Below are 20,094 nucleotides of genomic sequence, written 5' to 3'. Positions count from 1 at the left end.
TGGCAACACAGGGCATGACTCCCAGGGATGAGCCTGGACTCGGCATCATGGGGTTGAGAAAATATGCTTGACCCAAAGGGGGAAGCAAAATGAAACAAAATAAAGTTTCAGTGGCTGAGAGATTTTCGGTAGAGTCAAGAGGTCACTCTGGAGGGTATTCTTATGTGCTATATAGATACCTCTTTTTAGTTTTTAGTGTATTGGAATAGCTGGAAGGAAATACCTGAAACTGCTGAACTGCAACCTAGTAATAGGGATTCCTGAAGACGACTGTGTAACTATGTTGCTTACATGGTGCAACTGTGTGACTGTGAAAACCTTATGGCTCACACTCTTTATTCAGTGTATAAAGAGATGAGTAGAAAAATGGGGACAAAAATTAAATGAAAATAGGGTGGGATAGGGGATGAAATGTTTTTGGTGTTCTTTTACACTTTTATTCTTATTTTTATATTTTTTTGGAGGAATGAAATGTTTAGAAATGGATTGTGGTGATGAACACACAACTATATGACGGTACTGTGAACAACTGATTGTACACTGTAGATGACTGTATGGTATGTGAACATCTCCTAATAAAACTGAATTTTTAGAAAAAGGAATTGATAATAATAATTATATTTAACACCCCCCACCTCCACCCCACCCCCCCAGAAAAAAAAAACCTGGTGAGTGACAAGTTGTAGGAGAGGAAGAAGATGAGAGAAGCCATATAGCTGAAGATGATTCCAGGGTAGATGATCAGAGAAATGATAGAAATAGATATGGCCTAAAAGGGGAGTCATTCTGTTAAGACAGTACCTTTCGTTAAATCGATTTACATATTGCCTCTTCCATATACTGCCAATATAGTTCACATTCTCAATTGTGGTGTATGAGGTATAATCTCCCCTTAGTCTTTGAAAGCTCAAAATGACAACCTGCCACATAAGTATCCTCAGAAAACTGAGAACCTGAACCCACTGGGGCCAGAGCCGGAGGGAAGACAGCCGCAGACAGCCCATATGCCTGCTGTGGTAAGCCACCTGTTTCATTATTTCAGTCCCTCTAGCCTGGAAAGCTTACAGAATTTCAGGACTTAGAGAGACAGAGAGGGAGGGAGGGAGAGAGGGAACACAACAGGATGCTTAAGCCAAACTTCTTTGACTATATCCACAAAAATACATTAGTGTATATAGCTTGAGGTAAAAGAGATATCCTTTCTTATGCTTTGGTAACTTCCAGCTAAGTAGCTTCTTGCTGCAAGTATATCTCTAATCTAACCTTAATGAAGAAAAGCTTCATAAATACATAAAATTCATGATATTTGTCTTGAGTTTTCATAAACTTTCCAATTTAGCAATAAATCAGGTAACTGCTCTGTGCAATTATGTTTTTTAAGATTCTCAATTCAGATGTTGCAACCACAATCATTAGCAGACATATTTTAAATGACTCACTGACTTGTGGTGGGGTATGGGAATGAAATTTGGGGTCAATGAAGAGGAAAGGAGAGAAGACAGATTGTTTTCATGAGAGACTGAGGAAATGTCTGGGAGATTGGCACAGATGGGGGAGACAGAGAGAGAGGTTATAGGCAAGAGCAGGACATAATTGGTCTATGTTGTGTTCATGTTGAAAATTGATACGAAAGCATCACGATTTGGTCAAGGTGGTGACACCCCACTGTTTTAGTGGCAGGGGGAAGTATTTCCACTATGTATCAATGTAAAGGCAAAAAATACCAACTGCTAGCTCCCAGGAGTAAATTGATAGAAATGGGGATTATGTTTGAATTCTGAATTTAATTATTTAAGGAAAATCTGTCATCAGTCTACTTCCTTCAAGAAAACAGACTGGGCTTTTGGAAGAAGTAATAATCTTTTGTTTCATCCTAGCAATATCATCGCTGGAATGACAAGTCATAAAAGTAGAAAATAAAAAGAATTCTAGGGAACACTAAATTTAAAGGAGGAAAAATTATTGTATTGTTATCACTGAAAGAAATGGAAATGGAAAAAATAGATCTAAATCAAAACTAGGAAAACAAATTATTTCCTTCTTCTGCCTTTCTACATCATTTGAAACTCCCCTTTAAATGCGCTTTCTTTTAGTAAACTTAGGCTGAATTACTTTCCCCCATCTTGTATTTCCATCCTTATACGCTCCTCTAATATAGCACTTACAGTCTACTATCATTTTTGTCTCTTTATCTATGTCCACCCTGGATGTTCTCTGCAAGTGGTAACAATCTATTTTATTTCTGTATCTTTAGTAAGGCAACTAGTCCCGGAAGATACTATACACCCAATGAGTTTTATTACAAAGAAAAAAGGAAGGAGAAGGAAGGATGGAAGGGAGGGAGAGAGAAAAGGGAAGGAGGAAGGGACAGAGGAATCAGTTCTTGGAGGAATCCTGTCTGTTACCTCTGACCCCATAAAGAAACCATATGTTGTGCTGAATTCCAGTAAATACTACTGCCTCTTCCTACACGTTTGTTTTCAAAGTAAACACTGCTTTTGATCCCAAACCTGTATACTTTGGCAGTCACTTCACTCCTAAAGCCTTCCAGCCCTTTTCTATAGAAGAACCTGTTCACATGTAAACTTTCTAAAGAAGGCAGCTCAAGCTTGAGGATGAAGGAAGTTACTCAATTATCCAAATATTTACCTACATGGATACATCAATTTATTAATTCAATAAATATTTATACAGCATCAGGGATACAGCCCCAAGAAAAATAATTATTGTCTCTAGCCTCATGGAATTTCCAATCTAGAGAAGACTACAGATATGAAACATTGTCTACCCACAGATCAATTACAGACTATGGGCAAGTGGGGATGTTTACGAGAACACATAACAGAGGAACCCGGATCAGACTGAGAGCCAAGAATAATCTTTTTAAAAGAAGTGGCTCTTAAGCTGATATCTGAAATTTGAACACTATTAGCCAAGTCAATGTGGGACTGGAGAATGTGTGTGTGTGCACGTGTGTGTACTGGATAGGGGAAGGGTTGCATGTAGGGAAATGTGTGCAAAGGCCAGCTGAAAAACCTGTCACTCTCAAGGTACTGAGAACTGGAACATAGTGGAGTGGGAGAGAAGCTAGGGCTGCGACTGGAGCTGTACATCAGGCAAAGCCTTACATGTCATGTTAAAATATGGTCCTCAATGAAAGCCTGATCACCATGGTGGGGAAGGGGGTAATACCCAAGGCTGCTTTGGCAAGTATGGATTTTAGGGTATCAAGAATGGATAAAAGGAGATCAGTTAATACGCTAACCTGAACTAGAGCCTAAAAGTGACCTGGGCTAGGCGAGGGGCAGCAAAGATGGAAACAAATTAACAGATGAGGAGTATTTAGGAGACAGACTTCATGGGGTCTGGTGATTGATCAGCTGAAGGGAAGAAGATAGTGGAGGTTACAAGGACAGCACCCTCGACTTTCCCGTGCTTGCCAATGGGGCCATTTATTGGTTTTTAATAACAATAAAGAAGGAGCAGAATTTTTATTCTGGAAGGTGTGGTGGGATATCAAGAGTTCAGTTTTAGACATACTTAAACAGAGATACTTGTGATCTATCCACAGAAAAATGTCAAAATAACTGGTGGGTATACTCAGGAGTGAGCTCAGGGAGTCCTAATATAGAGATGGCATTTAAAGCAAATGGATGGGAGGTCACCTTATGAGAGGGGAGCGTGACAAGAACAGACAGAGCATTTAAAATTTAAATGGAAAAATAAACTATATTTTTCTAGTTTGATGTTTAAAAAAATAAAAATATTCTAAAGACCTACAAATTACAGCATTAAACATTTTACACTTTCATTATTAATATTTAGGTATAATTTAAATATTATTCAAGAGTTACAGACTTCACACTGTATTACTGATATGCCTATTGTCTTGGGGAAGATAAGGAAGCAAAATGAGTTGCCATATTTTCACCTGCCTTTGTCATACTACCTCTATGCTGCTGGATCACGATGGGCCACACATACAGGGCCTTTATATAGTTTCAGCCCATCCTTTGCTACAAGAAGCACAATGGCCACAACAGGACTTGCGTTTGCCAGGGATGCCTGTGTCTTTTCTACCTCCACGTTTGCTCCTGTGCTGTTTCCCATTGCAGCTTTCCAAGTCTCAATACGTGCTACTGTTTCTTTTTAGAATATCAGAATGTACTGAAATACAAATTACTCCATTTGGATTTTCAAGGGAAAAGAAAAATTTTGCAAGGTAAAGCTATTCATCAAAACAAAGAAATTATCCGCTCTGGTGTGCATTCTTTATTAGCATCTAGCTTTTCTAATACAGTCAGTTCTTAGTGAAACCAGGAGAGGTGTGAATCAAAAAAGCAGACGAGAAAAACATGGTTTTCCTTGAGTTTAGAGATGAAAGCCTGGAACAGAGCTGATGATGAAAATAGCAGGTTAAGCCACTGATTTAAACCAGTGTGGGCTGAAATTGCTTTTTGTAACCCCCAAACTGTTTAAAGAGCAAAGTTTAATACTTGTTAGAGGCAGGAGGGAGAGGGGGGAAAGGCGGTCCTTTCTAAATTTCTAAATGCCTTATTTGGGAATTAATAACAACCAGGGCAGACCCTCATCTGCTAAAACTGATTGAAGTTTATAATCAGGCCTGGAGGGATTAGATGTCTTGCAAAGTCATTAGGGCCTTTATTAAAGTTATTAACTTAATCTCAGTGACTCCATCCTTCAGTGGAATAGCCAGGAGCCAAGATGCAGAGTTTCTGTGTTGACTGCCAAAGAATTCTGAACAGAGGGTTTTTTCATGTATAAGTTATCATACAAGTTTATTATACATGTGAAACTTGGTTATAAAATAATTCAAGGTCATGTGACTCATCGAAAGATATTTATTGCAAATTAGGAGCCATTCTACAAACTGACAGGAAAAGCCAAAGGCCGTAAGAATCGACCAAGATATGTACACCCAGAGCAATCAGTTCTTTAAAGGGTTAAAGCCTTCTAGCAGGATTGGCTAGACTGCTGTCATGCTTACTGATTTTACTCATCACATCTGCACACAATAACAGAAAAATCCCACTTTAGGAAAACACAAAAATATCGTTTGAGTGCAAATGTTATTTGATTCTGAATGTTACCTTTTGTTCCCTTCATATTGAGTCCCCTTACAAGGGCTTAATTAACCATGGCAGATTTTCTTAACCTTTTGGAGATCAAGAATTCTTCAAAAATCCTATAGACTCTCTAGACACTATATAAATGCAACACTGTATAATTAACTTTGGAGTGTTCATGAACCCCCACATCTTTCCACTGGCTCCTTAGAAGCTCTGCACAATAAAGGTAAAAGGAATGGGGAGGAAAAAAAACAAGAAAAAAAAAATAGATTCACCACTTGTGAGTACTTTTCTCCCCTAAAGGTTACTGACCAACTTAACTTGTCACGAGTTAATATTATCTCTTTCTTCTTTTCTCTTGAGCCTCCAAAGTCTTCACTTCCTACATCTTTATGCCCTACATTTGCCAAACTTTCCTGATTCACAAAGCTTCTTCCCTACTTGAAATAATATGGTATAGAAGCAATTTTAAAATACACATTCTTTTGACTCTTCTGATTCACAAACTTGAATCAGTTGGTAGTGAAAGTTTAGATTATGAAAAAGTGCACTCTTCTTACCTTAGTCATATTTGCTATTAAGGAAAGTTATATTTAACCAAAAGTTTTATAACTGCCAGGTGGTCCCACAATTTCTTTTAAGATCTGGATGTGTTCCAGCTTGTGTCAAACACTTCCAAACATTGCCAGAGCAAAGCACTCAGAAGAAGGTTGTTTCTCCCTCATTCTATCCAAGTGCCTGTGACTCCAAGAAGGCTTATGGTGAAGCATAGAGCATAATAATATCTGAGAAGTGAACACCTTTCTTTTTAAAAACTTATTACATATTTTAGTTAATATTAGATATTGCATCATTGTAAATAGCATTAGAAAATCAGATTGGTTGATTAACACATTACTATAAAATATTTTTCTTGCATATGATTATGAAGATGAATTAAACTCTGATTAATATAATGACACTGAAACTTGGAGAAGTATGAAATCAACTTTTCTACTAAAATTCAAGAATCTAATAACACATATATTGTAAAATATACTTTGGGAAGTATTTACTTTATGAAGAGAACAATTTATCTTTAAATGCAAACGTTTGGAATACAACTATATTTAAACATAAATGAGTACACAGGTTTTTATTGAATTAATCATAATCCTTTTTTCACAGCACACTTATTGATCCGTGCATGGTACATTTTACTTAGTTAAATAGTCAAATAAATTCTATCTCCATTATTCTTGGTGACATTTCCCCCTCACACAAATGTGTGTCCTCCTTCTACTTGATTTTTATAGTAAATGGATATTCTCTTGGTAATTCTGTCTCATGATCTTGTCTCTCCTCACTTGGACTCAAGTCATTCAAACATTTATAAACTCTATTCATGCAAATGTGAAAGAACATTAAGCAAGATGTTTAAAAGTTTTGAGGAAACATAATCCCTTCATATAGACAGAGCCATATTTTCACAGCTTAATTTCTATCCTTTCCAAAAGCATAAAGAAGTGGGCAAGGGTGGAATGGGAAACTCAGTAAATCACACAATCCAGGGGCTTTGCAGCTTCTATTCAATTTCGGTTATAATTAACCTCTTAGGGAAAAATATCATCTATCCACCCATCCTGTTTCTATACGTGTAACATTCCTATTATGAAAAAGCAGAGGAGTGGGTAAGTAGGAATAAAACCATGGAAACTGGCTTTATTTTATTTTAGAAAGTCCAAAGGAGATGGAATTCTACAACGTCCCTGAAACACTTAACCCCAGAGATAAGCCAGGTTAACTCACAACACAAGCACTGGGTTGAGGCGAGACATTTCTACCAGCTTCTAACCCATCGGCTAATCACCTAAAGCCCGGCTAGCATTCAGGTCCACAGACATGAATTGCTATGAGCATAGCTACATAGGTACTCTAAATTTCAGCAGAACTAACAAATGAGTTAAAAATATAGAGTTTGTAAATCATATTTATTTACTGCACAAGAATAAAACTAAACTAAGTGCAGTAACTGACAGAACTAGCATGTTTCTTTTAATTTTAAATTATTTACTAAATGTTATGATACAGAAACTTGAGAAAAAAAGCACATTAAATTGAAATTGAAATCTCACTCATATATAAATGAAATTAATTTTAAATCTCAATTTTTGTGGAAGACATAGAACCTTAATATGGAGAGCTTGACATGCATTATCAATTACCAACTCAAAGTTTCACAGAGGCATATGACATTACTGAGGCATTGTACAGTCTTGGTTCACTCGGTCAGTGAGGTGGGTTTGCCACAGCAGTAATGATGGAAAGCGAATACCATTTCCTTAACACCCTCTCCCCTATGTGAAATGGCCCTCAGAATCATTCGCTCATTTCAGGCCCAAGTAAACCATCCTTTATACTCACGGACATCGTCAACAAGTATTTAAGAATACTACTTAGTCATCAGTACATGGATACACTCATAATAGAAAAAGAATTTTAAAAGCACAGAACCTGATGTATCTTGGCCATGTGGATTGTGCTTTCACAAAGGGCCAATTAAAGAGGCATTTCCAAACAGAATCTTGAAAGCAAACAGTTGTTTTAAGTTTATGATATCTTTTGCTACAACACATAGTTTCCATAGTTTTAGAATTTTCCAGGTAAATATTCCAAAGCACACTTTTTTACCAATAACAGATGGAAAATATCATTTCTATTTCCTAGCCAAGGAAATGTGAACAAAAGGAAATTAAGAAATATTACACTAAGCCAAGTGAACGGATGACAACAATGCTGTAGCTAACCCAGTCAGACAGAACATTGAAAGAGAATCAAGTTCAATATTTATATACTTGGAGAGAAGAGTTTTGTTTCAGAAAAATATTTGGTACAGTTGCTGTTCAGTCACATTAAGAACACTGTAAAACCACCATTAAAACAAATTGGATTCATATTCAACACAATGGCATGTGTTTTTCAACCTGCAATCAATACCAAGAAATAGCTCCTTTTGGTTATTAAAATCCTGGGAAGAAGTCATAATTACTCTATCTGGGAATATGGCCTTTAAAGTAGGAATACTTTAGATAAAAAGTCAATTTCTAATCCCACTCCTCCAACTGATTTTCAAATTCCTTGAACAGAAAAAACTAACTAAATAAATGTTTTCATGGATAGGAGAGTCCAATCAAGTTTATTTAAATCAAGTCATTTGAGCCTAAGACAAACATTCAGTAATACCCTCTATCAAATTTCATTATTTTTAGTTAATCATTTTAAGTGAGATAGGTTCCTGCCATACAATACGAACAAAAAAAATTTTTTTAACCTTTCCAAAGTATATCACTTGGACTGCAATTCCACTCCTATTTACTCAAGAGAAATGAAAACATGTCCAAAAAAGATCTATATAGGAATGCTCACATTAGCTTCATTCACAATAGCCCAAACTGGGAAACAACCCAAATGTCCACGAACGTAAGAAGGAACAAACCATACAACACAATACTACTCAGCAATCAAAAGGAATAAACTGCTGAACATGCAACAGCTTGGATGAAACCTATGTAAAATATTCTAAGCTAAAGAAGCTGGACACAAAAGAGTACATGCTGCATGATTCCATTTTATTAAGTTATAAAAATGCAAAAATAATCTGTGATGAAAAAATCAGAACAGTAGTTGTCTCTGGATGGGGGACAGGGATTGCTTGGGAAGGGGACACAAGGGAACCTTCTGGATGATATAAATGTTCTATATTTTGATAGGGGTGAGTTTTACCCAGCTGTATCTCTTTGTCAAAATAGAACTGTTATATACATTTCAATACCATATGTTTACATATATCTACATTTTACCTCAAACAAAAAAAAAACGTAAAAATAACCACATATAGAGGGAGTGGATGACCATGTAGGTAAAAAAATAATGGCAAAATTTTTATCATTGTTGAAGCTGGGGGATGGGTAAAGGCATTCATTATACTATTCTTTACTTTACACATATTTGACATTTCTCAAAATAAAAAGTTTAAAAATATACATCACTGAACCATACAATCAAATTTTTCATGACATGAAAATAACTCTCAAGAAGCTTCTTCTGTGAACAGAGGACATTTCTTTAAAAACAATGAAGATTGCCTATATCTGTGTTTCGTATGGAGAATCTGAAACAGAGCTCGTTATTTTTTCCAGCTCTCCTTACCCCTACCCCCAGCACATCTTCCATTTAATGGGCTGTCAGACTGAATATGATATGATTGTCTTAGCTACCACCAACTCCCAAATTAATTCCTTTCTGGTCCCTCTAATATTTATTTCTAGCAAATACTGGTGCAGATGGAGAAAACACTGATTTGGCAGATTCCCACTTTTGTCTTATTTTCACCACTCTCTGAAGACAGTGTTTTATAAATTAACGAGAAAATGGATATTTAATTTTTAAAAAAATCCTGATTTTTAATCTATAATTCTTTCCACCAAATCAAATTGGATTTATTTGGTTACCTCATATTCAACTTTTTTTTACCTCACTTTCTAATTAATGACATAAATTTTCAGAATAACAAAATCCAGAGGCTACTAACCCAGGTATGGACAGATAAGGCCCATTCATGTACCAGTCACTGAATCTCTTATTAGTTTTCTAAATGTTGCCTGAGAAAAGTTCTGTAGTTTTCACAAAACATGTCCAAAGAATCAGAAGCACCATACAGAGAATGAACTCAGGCTCAACTATTTAAACTCAGCTATTTAAAGTTAAAAAATGTTAATACTCTTGTAGGTTATAAGAGGATTGTAAGTGCACTTGGGTAAAGAATCTTCTCGACAGAACCTAATGAGTAGACTCAACTATTGCTATCAGTCGGTTCTCTATGGTCAGCGTAAGAGAAAACACTGAAATTAGCTAAAATTAAAGATCCAAATTACATATTTTATACCCTCTCCTTGCAAATATTTCTATATTAATTTTCTATAGCTGAAGGAGAATTTCACAAGACATTAAATAGCAAATTCCCAGAAAGTGATCCCAAAGGCCAGCGTGTTCATTCAGTCGACAAACATTTGAGTGCCTATTGTGTACCAGGTACTCTTCTAGGTACTAGAAATACAACAGTGAACAAAACAAAGTTCATACTCTCATGGAGCTTACATTCTAGTAAGGGAAGATAGACTTTGAAGAATGGCAGAGGATAAAAAGTGCCATAGAGGAGGATAAATCAGGGTAAGGGCAAAAGGGTATGCAGATTACTATTTTATATCAGCTGGTCAGAAAAGATCTTTTTGTTCAGAGTCTGACAATTAAGCAAAGCCTAAAGAAAATGAAGTTCCAGAATTCTAGGCAGAAGAATTAGCAAGTTGGCCAAAGCCAAATGCAAATTCAAGAAACATGAAAGCAGCCAAGCCAATGAGGATGGAGTAGAGTTAGGCTAAGGGCTGTAGGAGAAGGAGGTGGGAGACGGGGCAGAGGGGGAGGGGGATAAAGATTATCTAGGCTTTTGAAGGGCTTCTAATGGGAGAGAGATGGGAAATCACCGGGGTACCGTGAGCAGGAATGATCCTATCTAACGATTTTAAAAAATCATTCTAGCTGTGTCTGGATTATAGATGGTAGGGAAACAAAGGTTGAAGCAGAAAGACAAGTTGAATTTAGAGGGATCACAGTATGCTCAGAAGAATATTTTAACTTTGTTTATAGGCTCTGTTTTGTACATTGTTGTGGTCAAACCCTTTTAACAAATGTTCCTGAAAGACAAATATAAACAAAAACATATTGCAAACCAAAAAAAATTTATCAACACCTCCCAGACTTCCGTTTCATAGTTAATTTTTGAAATCCCTCTTCTCTCAATCACTCTCCTATCTTAATTTCCTTAAGTTTAGTGAATAGCAGGACTACAGGAGCCTCACCCAAACCATATTATCACATTCAGTTATAAAATCTGGGGAGAAAACCACCAAACACTGTATACCTTTCAGGACTTTTATTTACACTTGAGTGTTATTAATTGGTTACGAAGGGGTCAGAAACACTCGCTTTCCTGCACACTTTTGTGATTTCATCCTGTGAGCAGCGCACTCTGATAAATTAAATCATCCTGGCTGTGTCATGAATAGCAGCTGGCATCCCTGAGTATTGCTCTTGGGTGATGAGCAAGCAGTACAAAATAAAATGCTGATTCTACTCTTTAAACCTCATTTTCAGCATCTCGTATAATGTTAGGAAGGAGAGTGTTTTAAAAAAAAAAAACAAAAACCACTACATATAATTCACTTTGGTTGTATAGAAACCTAATCCCACTTGTCAGAAAATTGAGGGATTTGTCCTTTCCCAAATAACAGGCAATTTCTACAGTAGTGAAGGGAACTGGCATGGGGGATGGGGAGAGTCTATTAAAATGGATAATACAGCTTCTGCTTACCAGTGGAGCTTTAATGGGGGAAAAAAGGTAGGACCTGGGGGGCTTTTTCAGTCACATATACCCCAGCTGTATTTCCTCACCCTCAGTGAACAGTGTGAAGAATCTGCCTCATTTAAGTTCTACCAACAAAGAAAGAAATTTCCCTCTCTAGGGGCCGGCATTTGCTGTACTAACATCACTCCAGCCTTTATCTTATCTGTACCCCTTTCCTTTTCCCTTTCTTTCAATTACCACCTCCTATTTCATTTTGTTGTTTCATCTTAACAGTACCGAAGGTATTCTTGCAAACTGCCTTAAGTCTTTCCTGGGATACGGAAAGAGGGAAATAAATAATAAAATAAATCCAGATTGTTTTCCTCTAAATTTAAACATAGCAGACGGGGAGAGGGGAGATATGGTGAAAAGAGTGTGTGGGTGTCTATCGCAAGAAATCTCGGTCTGTCGGGAAGAAACGGATAGAGAACAAAATGCTAAAGGGATTCGAGAAGTGTGTGTGCGTGTGTGTTATGTATGTGTATAATCGTTACCGGAGCAAAAGAAGAATTGAGAAAGAAGGGAGAAGAAAAAGATCAATCGAGGCAATGTTCTCCGCCACCACCACCACCCCCCACCTTCCCCACTCCCTCACCTCCCGACCCCTCCCCACCCGACTGCAGTGATCTGCGCTTCCCAGAAAGCTCATCATCCAAAGGGCAGATTCCCGACAAGAGCCGAAGACCGAGTCCTGGGAGGGCAGTGTTGGGAGATCGCGGGGATGGGGATGAGCAGGGACAGGCGACGGAAAGCGATTGGCTAGGGATGGAGTGAGGAAGTCAGCGAGGCCAGATGGGATCGCAAGCAGAGGTGGAAAGGCTGCCGGGACCTACCTGGAACCGTCACGTTGGAGGATGCCACCGGCAGCTCTGGCTTCTCCTCCTCAGCTTCCTCCCGCTGCTGCTGCTGCTGCTGCTGCTGCTGCTGCTGCTGGATGAGGCTGAGGTCCGAGCGGCTGAGCTCGGCTCTGGCGGCCGCGGGGACCGGCCGCGCCTTCAGCAGCACGACCGCCAGGCCGAGGAGCAGGGTGCAAGGGACGCGTCGGCACAGCCTCGCCATGGCCAAGAGCCAGCGGGCCGCGGCGGCATATTGCGGGGCTCGGGGCAGCAGCGGACGCCAGGGCTGCGGGCTCACGGCCGCGCCCGCTCGCTGGCTCCCCCTGGCGCGGTCTGCTCAGCACACCCTCACCGAGAGGAGGAGGAGGAAAAGGAGTAAATTTGCATCCTCGTGCACGTGACGCGCGGGGAGGGGCGAGCCCCCAGCCCCCACTGGCTGCTCCGCGAGGACGTGTTTGGCGCTGTGCGGCGGCTCTGGGCTGGATGGAGGCTTCGGAGCTTTCTCGAGGAAGGTAGACTTCGATCCCGCAGCCTCTTTCGCAGCACCAGGAACGTTTGCAAAAAACGGAATAACACCCACCCCCAACACTTACCGTGGCACCAACTAATCAAGATTCGATAAATTGTTGTAAGCACACGGTAGCCAATCAAAAAATACTTAACACTTTTAAGTGCACAGGTTTTTATTTCTTCATTTTACCAAAAACCGAGAGGGCAATTCGTAGTCTATAGTCTTGCAATAAAGAGAACACAAAATAAAAAACTTCACCTTTCACCCTAGACCGAATTCATTTTGCCTCCACAGAGAAGAAACGCGTCTATCTTCAGAAAGTAGTGTCTGATTTTTCCTGACCTGTGTGAAAAATGGGGGACATAATCACTCGTTCCTCTCCTCTTCGGCCCTACCTTTTCTGTGAGTCTTTCACCTTCTGGTTCCACCTTACCTCTTTTGGGCTGCTACCCAAACCTTCATTTCTGTCGAGTCTGGGATTTTCGCAGTCCTGTCAGTAAAGGGTTGTGTGGTATATGTCTGATTTACTAGCAGTATTTGCCACTATTATTATCCCCAAGTTATAGGTGAGAAACCTGAGACAGAGAGGTTAAGTAACTGGCTGATGATCATAGACCCAACAGGTGATGGAGAGCTGAGAATGATCCCAGACAGTCTAATTGCAAGGCCCACGGTCTCTTAACCATATAGGCTTTGTTGCATCACTGGTTGGCTAAAAATTAAAGTGCATCCTTCCTGATTTTTGTTAAACTTGCCTTTTCTGCACAAGTGGGGATTTCTTCATATTTCATAAAATATTCTTAATTACATTTTATCTAATTGCAGACTCTACTTGTATTTGTTCAAAAATTGTTTCACTACATGTGTATTAGGTGCATACTATGTGTCAGCATTTAGTCAGGTACTTGGAATAAGTTAAATACAACCCCTGCTTTGCAAGAGCTCACCACTTGGTCAGGAGAAAACATATAAACAAATTATCATCCAGTGTATGGGTGCAGTGGGAGAAACATTACAAAGTAGAGAGGTTGCGCAGAATTGGAAGAAAACAATCAGGTGTATGGGTGCAGTGGGAGAAACATTACAAAGTAGAGAGGTTGCACAGAATTGGAAGAAAACAATCAGGTGTATGGATGGGGGCTCCAATACCTGCGGAGGAGAGGGTTTAAAGGAAAATATGAGTTCCACACATAGAAGACAGCAAGGGTTGTCTAAAAAGTGGAGCAGTGTGTGTGTGCAAAGCCCAGAGATGTGTAATAACTCAGTAAGCTTGGAAAACCATGAGCAATGATTTTGACAGAAGGGCGTTTCAGTATTTTAGATCAAAAAGGGGAAATAATAAAATAATGATGATGATGATGATGATAGCAGCAAGCACTTCTATAGCATTTACTGTGTGTCAGGCACTGTTCAAGCACTTTATATGTTAACTTTTTTTTTTATATATTTCTTCTTGACTCAGTTTAGGTATTTTTGTAAGTCTAAGAATTTGTCCATTTATTTTGGTTTATCTAATATATTGGTGTGCAACTGTTCATAGTATCCTCTTATGTTTTTTGTTTCTGTAAGTAATGTCTCCCCTTCATTTGTGACTTGAGTAAATTGCACTCCTTTTTCCAGTCATTTCTTTTTTTTTTTTTGAAATAAATTCATAGTTATAGGAACAGTTGCAAAAACAATACAAACCCCATACACAGAACTCCAGCATACCCTGACCCCCCTCCCCCGATACCCCAATCCACCAACTTTAACATGCTGTCACATTGCTATTTCTGTCCCTCCCTCCCTATCAATCATCCATCATTTATTGCTCTGTCTTCTGAACATATGAGAGCTAGCTGCACACATCCTTGAACAAACACTATAATTCACATATACACTTCCCATGAACAAGAACATTCATGCAATCCCATTAAGCGCAGCTAAGAAGCACAAGAGATTCAACAATAATATCAAGCTTACATTCTATATTTCCTTTTCCTTATGTCTCAGCTGTGTTCCTTTGAGCCTCCTGTCCTCCATCCTCCGATCCCATCCAGGTTCATCCTTAGCATTCAATTGTCATCTATTTAGACTGTCTTTTTTATTTTTTATTTTTTCCAATTGTGGAAACATATATATAGCCTAAATCTTCCCATTCCACTCCATCCCTAGCATTCCATTAGTGGGATTAAACACATTTAGAATGTTGTAATGCTCTTTCCCACCATCCATTACTAGTAATTTCCCTTCACCTCAAACTGCAACCCTACACTCATTTCTTAACTCCCCATTGCCCCTTCCCCCATTTCTCTTAGCCCATACTCTACTTTTCATCTCTATGGTCATATTCTCTGATAATTTCTTTGTGTTTACTGTGGGACTTAAAATTAACCTCTTAAATCCATAACAATCTTGTTTTTCTTTGATACCACCTTCACTTCAATAGGACACATAAACTATATTCCTATACTCCTCCATTCCCCCACCTTTATATAGTTGTCTAAAATTACATATTTTACGTTGAGTTCAAAACCACTAATTTATCATTAGAGTTTGTGTATTTTATATCGTGTAGGAAGTAAATAGTGGAGTTACAATTCAAAAATTATTGACTTCTATTTGTATTCCATTGTGGTTAGAGAATGTGCTTTGAGTATATTCAATTTTTTTTTTTTTTTTTAATTTACTGAGGCTTGTTTTCTGTCCCAGGTTATGGTCCCTTCTGGAGAAAGATCCGTGATCACTAGAGAAAAATGAGTGTCCTGGTGATTTGGGATGTAAGGTTCTACATATGTCTGTCAAAATTCTCTGTATCTCTTTCTCCTTTCTTTGTTTCTCTGTTGGTAGGGCTCCCTTTAGAATCTGAAGTTGGGCAGGTCTTTTATTGGCAAACTCTCTCAGCATTTGTTTGTCTGTGAAAAATTTAAGCTCTCCCTCAAATTTGAAGGAGAGTCTTGCTGGATAAAGTATCCTTGGTTGGAAATTTTTCTCTCTCAGAATTTTAAATATGTCATGCCACTGCCTTCTCACCTCCATGGTGGCCGCTGAGTAGTCGCAACTTAGTCTTATGTTGTTTCCTTTGTATGTGGTGAATTGCTTTTCTCTTGCTGCTTTCAGAACTTGCTCCTTCTCTTCAATATTTGAGAGTCTGATCAGAATATGTCTCAGAGTGGGTTTATTTGGATTTATTCTATTTGGAGTTCGCTGGGCATTTATGCTTTGTGTATTTATATTGTGTAGAAGGTTGGGGAAGTTTTCCCCAACAATTTCTTTGAATACTCTTTCTAGACCTTTATCCTTCTCTTCCCCTTCTGGGACACCAATGAGTCTTAAGTTTGGATGTTTCATTTTATCTATCATATCCCTGAGATCCATTTTGATTTTTTTGATTTTTTTTCTCCCTTCTTTCTTTTGTTCTTTCATTTTCTGTTCTGTGGACTTCTAGGACACTGAGACGTTCACCTTCCTCTAATCTTGGACTGTGAGTATCCAGAGTCTTTTTAATTTGGCCAACAGTTTCTTTTATTTCCATGAGATCTTCTATTTTTTTATTTACTCTTGGAATGTCTTCTTTATGCTCTTATAGGGTCTTCTTTAAGTCACTTATATCCTGGGCCATGGTCTTCTTTATGTCCTTTAAATCTTTTGCCATGTTTTTATTCCTCAATTGTAGTTCTTTGATTAATTGTGCCAAGTACTGTGTCTCTTCTGATATTTTGATTTGGGAGTTTGGAATTGGGTTCTCCATATCATCTGGTTTTATCATATACATTAAGATTTTCTGTTGTTTTTGGCCTCTTGGCATTTGCTTTGCTTGATAGGGTTCTTTCAAGTTGTAAAAAAACGATACCAATCTAATTTTTCAGAACTACAAGCTGGTGGTGTACACTTTCTCTGACTAAACAGCAGATGGTGTCCACGAGTCACCTATACCCCTCAAGTCAGTTCTCCTCCACCTTGTCCCCACAGTGTGTGGGGAAATGATTCTTGTGGGGTTCAGTTGGTGAACTCAGTTTGGGTGTGTTGCTGGAGCCGACCGCCCTGAATGTGGGGTATATGTCAGGGTGGCCAGGGAGGAAGGCAGCTTTAATATTCAAAGCCACCAGGTTCCCAGAGATTCAAGGCTGTTGCAAGAGTCTAAGCCTTCATTTCAGTTCAGCCCCAGACCCTCTCTCTCGCTGACCCACCAACCACCAGACTTGGCATAGCATCCCTGGGTTTTCCAAGTGGGCCCCCTTTCTCAGCTGTGATCTTCCAGGACCTCTGCTGAGGTAATGCTGTGCTACATCACCAGTGCACACCGTCCCTCAAGGGAAGCCCCAGGCCGCCGGGCCGTGCAGGGGCGCTCTCAGCCTGATGCAAAGATGGCCGAACGGGGCATCTCCACACCCCCCTCCTCGCACAGTTCCTCCTTCCCAGCTCCGGGACAACTGGTGGGGCTCTGGGCTGTGGGCATGGCCCCGGGCAGGAGTTTATCCAGCCCTCTGGGGAGCCAGCTGCTAGCCACGGGGTTTCTTTCTGCTGCCGACTCTCCCCTCCGCTCCCCTGGCCCTGAGGGTATCTGCAGCAGTCTATCCTCCAGGCCAGACACCGAGAGGCCGGCTCAGCCCTCTTGTGCTGTGTTTTACTGCGTGGCTCCCACTGTCACAACTGCAGCCGCTCCTGGGTTTTTCCCTTTTTTTTTTTTTTTGAAGGAACCAGTCGGTCTCCAAATGCCAACCCCTGGCTTCCCCACACCACAGCGTGGCTGCGGGTCTTCCAACCAGCTTACTCACTTGTTTCAGAATACAGACTCCCGGTTTCACCAGGTACACGGCCCCTGTGGCACCAGCAGACCTCGTCCAGCTGGCGCATCGCTGATACCAGTATTCTGGGTCACTTTCTGGTTTTTATATAGTGTTTTTCATGGAGGTGTTTTTTCGCCCTGTCTCACCTAGCCACCATCTTAGGTTTTCCCATATGTTAACTCTTATAATTACTTTGGATGCTGTATAAGGAAATTGAAACTTACACCACACACAAATATGAACTACGGGAAGCAATTAAGCAGGGAAGAGACTCCCTACCAACAACAATGCACTTTAGAAGGATCCCTTTGCTAGATGTATGGAGGGTACATTAGAGGAGACTGGATTCCAGTTTAGAGGTGTTTGCAAACCCCATGAGATTTTGAGGACGGTGAGACTGGAAAGGAGAGGGAAGGAGCCAGGACAGTATTTAGGTCTAGAATCAACAGAGATGGTTGGTTGATTGGGAGGGAGTGCAGGATGGAGGTGGGTGTGTCTAGTGCAACACCCAAGTTTTCAGACAGAGATCTTGGGTGGTTACGTATGACATAATCAAGACTGACTGGAGATACACACTGTAACAGACGTGGAGTGATGAGACATGGCTTGTTCAGTTGTACTCTCTTTGTATTTGAAGTGCCTTTGGGGCATCTCAAGGTGTATAGTTGATACAGGGGATTTGGCTGATTGATTGGCATTCCTTTCTATTCTTATGTGTCTCTCAACAAGATTTCCAACTTACTGGAAAAGAATAAACTTCTCAGAAGTACAAAATTATTCTTTGGGCAAGGGTATGAAAATAGTGCCTATAGAACCCATAAAGTAAAATAGTAACATTAATAATAATCATTATGATAATAAAAGGCATTTCACATTCATTATCACATTATATCCCCACAGCAACCCTATAAAATAGCTATCATTATCCTATTTAACAAACAGCAACACAAGTTCAGAAAGGCTCTTGCCTTGCCCAAGGCTACTCTAACAGTAAGTGATTTACCTTTCCTCACTGTTTGAAACTTTTACCATGAGCTTATAGTGCTTTTGTAGTGATTTTTAAACAGAAATAAATTATACGGGCCACATAATTATTTGGACTATAGATGCCAAAATGAAGCCCCTTACATTGAATACCATTGTTCCATCACAGCTTTGCCTTTCCTGTGTGACCAGGAGCTATGCGCGGAGCAGGGAGTTTTGAACTGAAAGCTTCCAGCCTTCATTAGTCCCCTCAAGCTGTTTTTATTGCATTTTCTTCCATTATCTCTGCTCCTGGAGAGAAGAAAGGTAAAAATGGAAATGGCTCCAAAACCCTGACTGGCAGATCAGAGGAAAGGAAAGCTTCCAGGAGTGCAGTCATCCTGCCTTACGGTGGCAAAGTCATGTTTAATCTATTAGAAGCTGACCTGAGGCAAAGGCACTGAATCACAGCCCCCAGCAGAGGGTGGACATCAAATCCTTTGCAGTATGGACTGGTTAAAGAGATAATAAGTTTCAAGAATCAAGAGCATGCAGAGGGGTTTTTAATGCTCCATTACCCACATCTAAATAGTTTTTGCTTAATTTCTATGCAATGTTACAGAAGCCATATTATTTGACACAATCAGAGCTAGTAATCAGTGAATCAAAAAAGTTGGTTTTAAAGTTGAGACATAAAAATCAATATATCTTAAATATATCTTAAACCATTTATTTTATCTCAAAATAGGTAAATGTATATTTATTCACCAATCTTTTGATGTAGGGCCAAGGACTTATCTTTGAGTATCAGTTAAGCCACATCCTAGGGCTAGGAGTCAAATCACAGCTATAATGCAACCCAATGATTGACAAGTGATTTGAGTGCCAAGGCCTTCTGGATATTTTGTTTTTTTCCCAAATATTTAAAATTTTCTCACTCACACCTAATTTGACTGTCACACACACACCCTTCTCTGTCTCCCTAAGGACCTTTTTAGCTAAAAGCCACTATGTAGTCCTTCCCAAGCATTTAACTAAGTTTTAATAGAAAAATTCACTTCTTTCAAATTCCTATTTCATCCATTTCTTATAACATGAAGAACTGAGAAAAACAACTGAACATAAGTTAACTTTTGGCCTACACTCAAATAAACTGGTTGGGGCAAAAATAGGTGGATATGTAAGAAGATGTATGTGAATGTGCTGTAGATGTCCTGTCAGGGTGTTTTACAAAGGAACAGAAAATACTAGTTAATCCAGGAAGTTATTTTTGTATCCATGATCCATGATGTTTCAGATGTAATATAATGTAATCATTACTCTTAGAAATTCTCCATTTTTACAATACTGCAAGAGCCATCAGAAAGCAAAGTATAATTCTACACATATATTGTATAACAATTCTTCCCTACTTAAGAGGGAAGGTGTCTCTCCCTGTCACTCTTAGCATAAAGTCCAAAATCCTTAAAATGATTTCAAAGCCCTT

At 39.2% G+C, this 20,094-nt stretch overlaps 1 protein-coding gene across 1 annotated transcript in view; it reads right to left on the bottom strand.

Moving 5' to 3' along the window:
• The window catches only part of FAM171B (family with sequence similarity 171 member B), a 67,374-nt gene extending 54,690 nt beyond the window's left edge, over positions 1-12,684 (bottom strand). Inside the window, exon 1 of the mRNA XM_037850367.1 lies at positions 12,363-12,684. Within this exon, the coding sequence (XP_037706295.1) occupies positions 12,363-12,588 (226 nt within the window). The 5' untranslated portion in view covers positions 12,589-12,684. The remainder of the gene's footprint in view (positions 1-12,362) is intronic.
• Positions 12,685-20,094: the final 7,410 nt, after the last annotated feature.

The sequence above is a fragment of the Choloepus didactylus genome, chromosome 9, assembly GCF_015220235.1.
Source record: "Choloepus didactylus isolate mChoDid1 chromosome 9, mChoDid1.pri, whole genome shotgun sequence".
NCBI lineage: Eukaryota > Metazoa > Chordata > Mammalia > Pilosa > Megalonychidae > Choloepus > Choloepus didactylus.
Note: the sequence above shows the minus strand (reverse complement) of the source record. Positions and strands in the feature narration are given on the sequence as shown.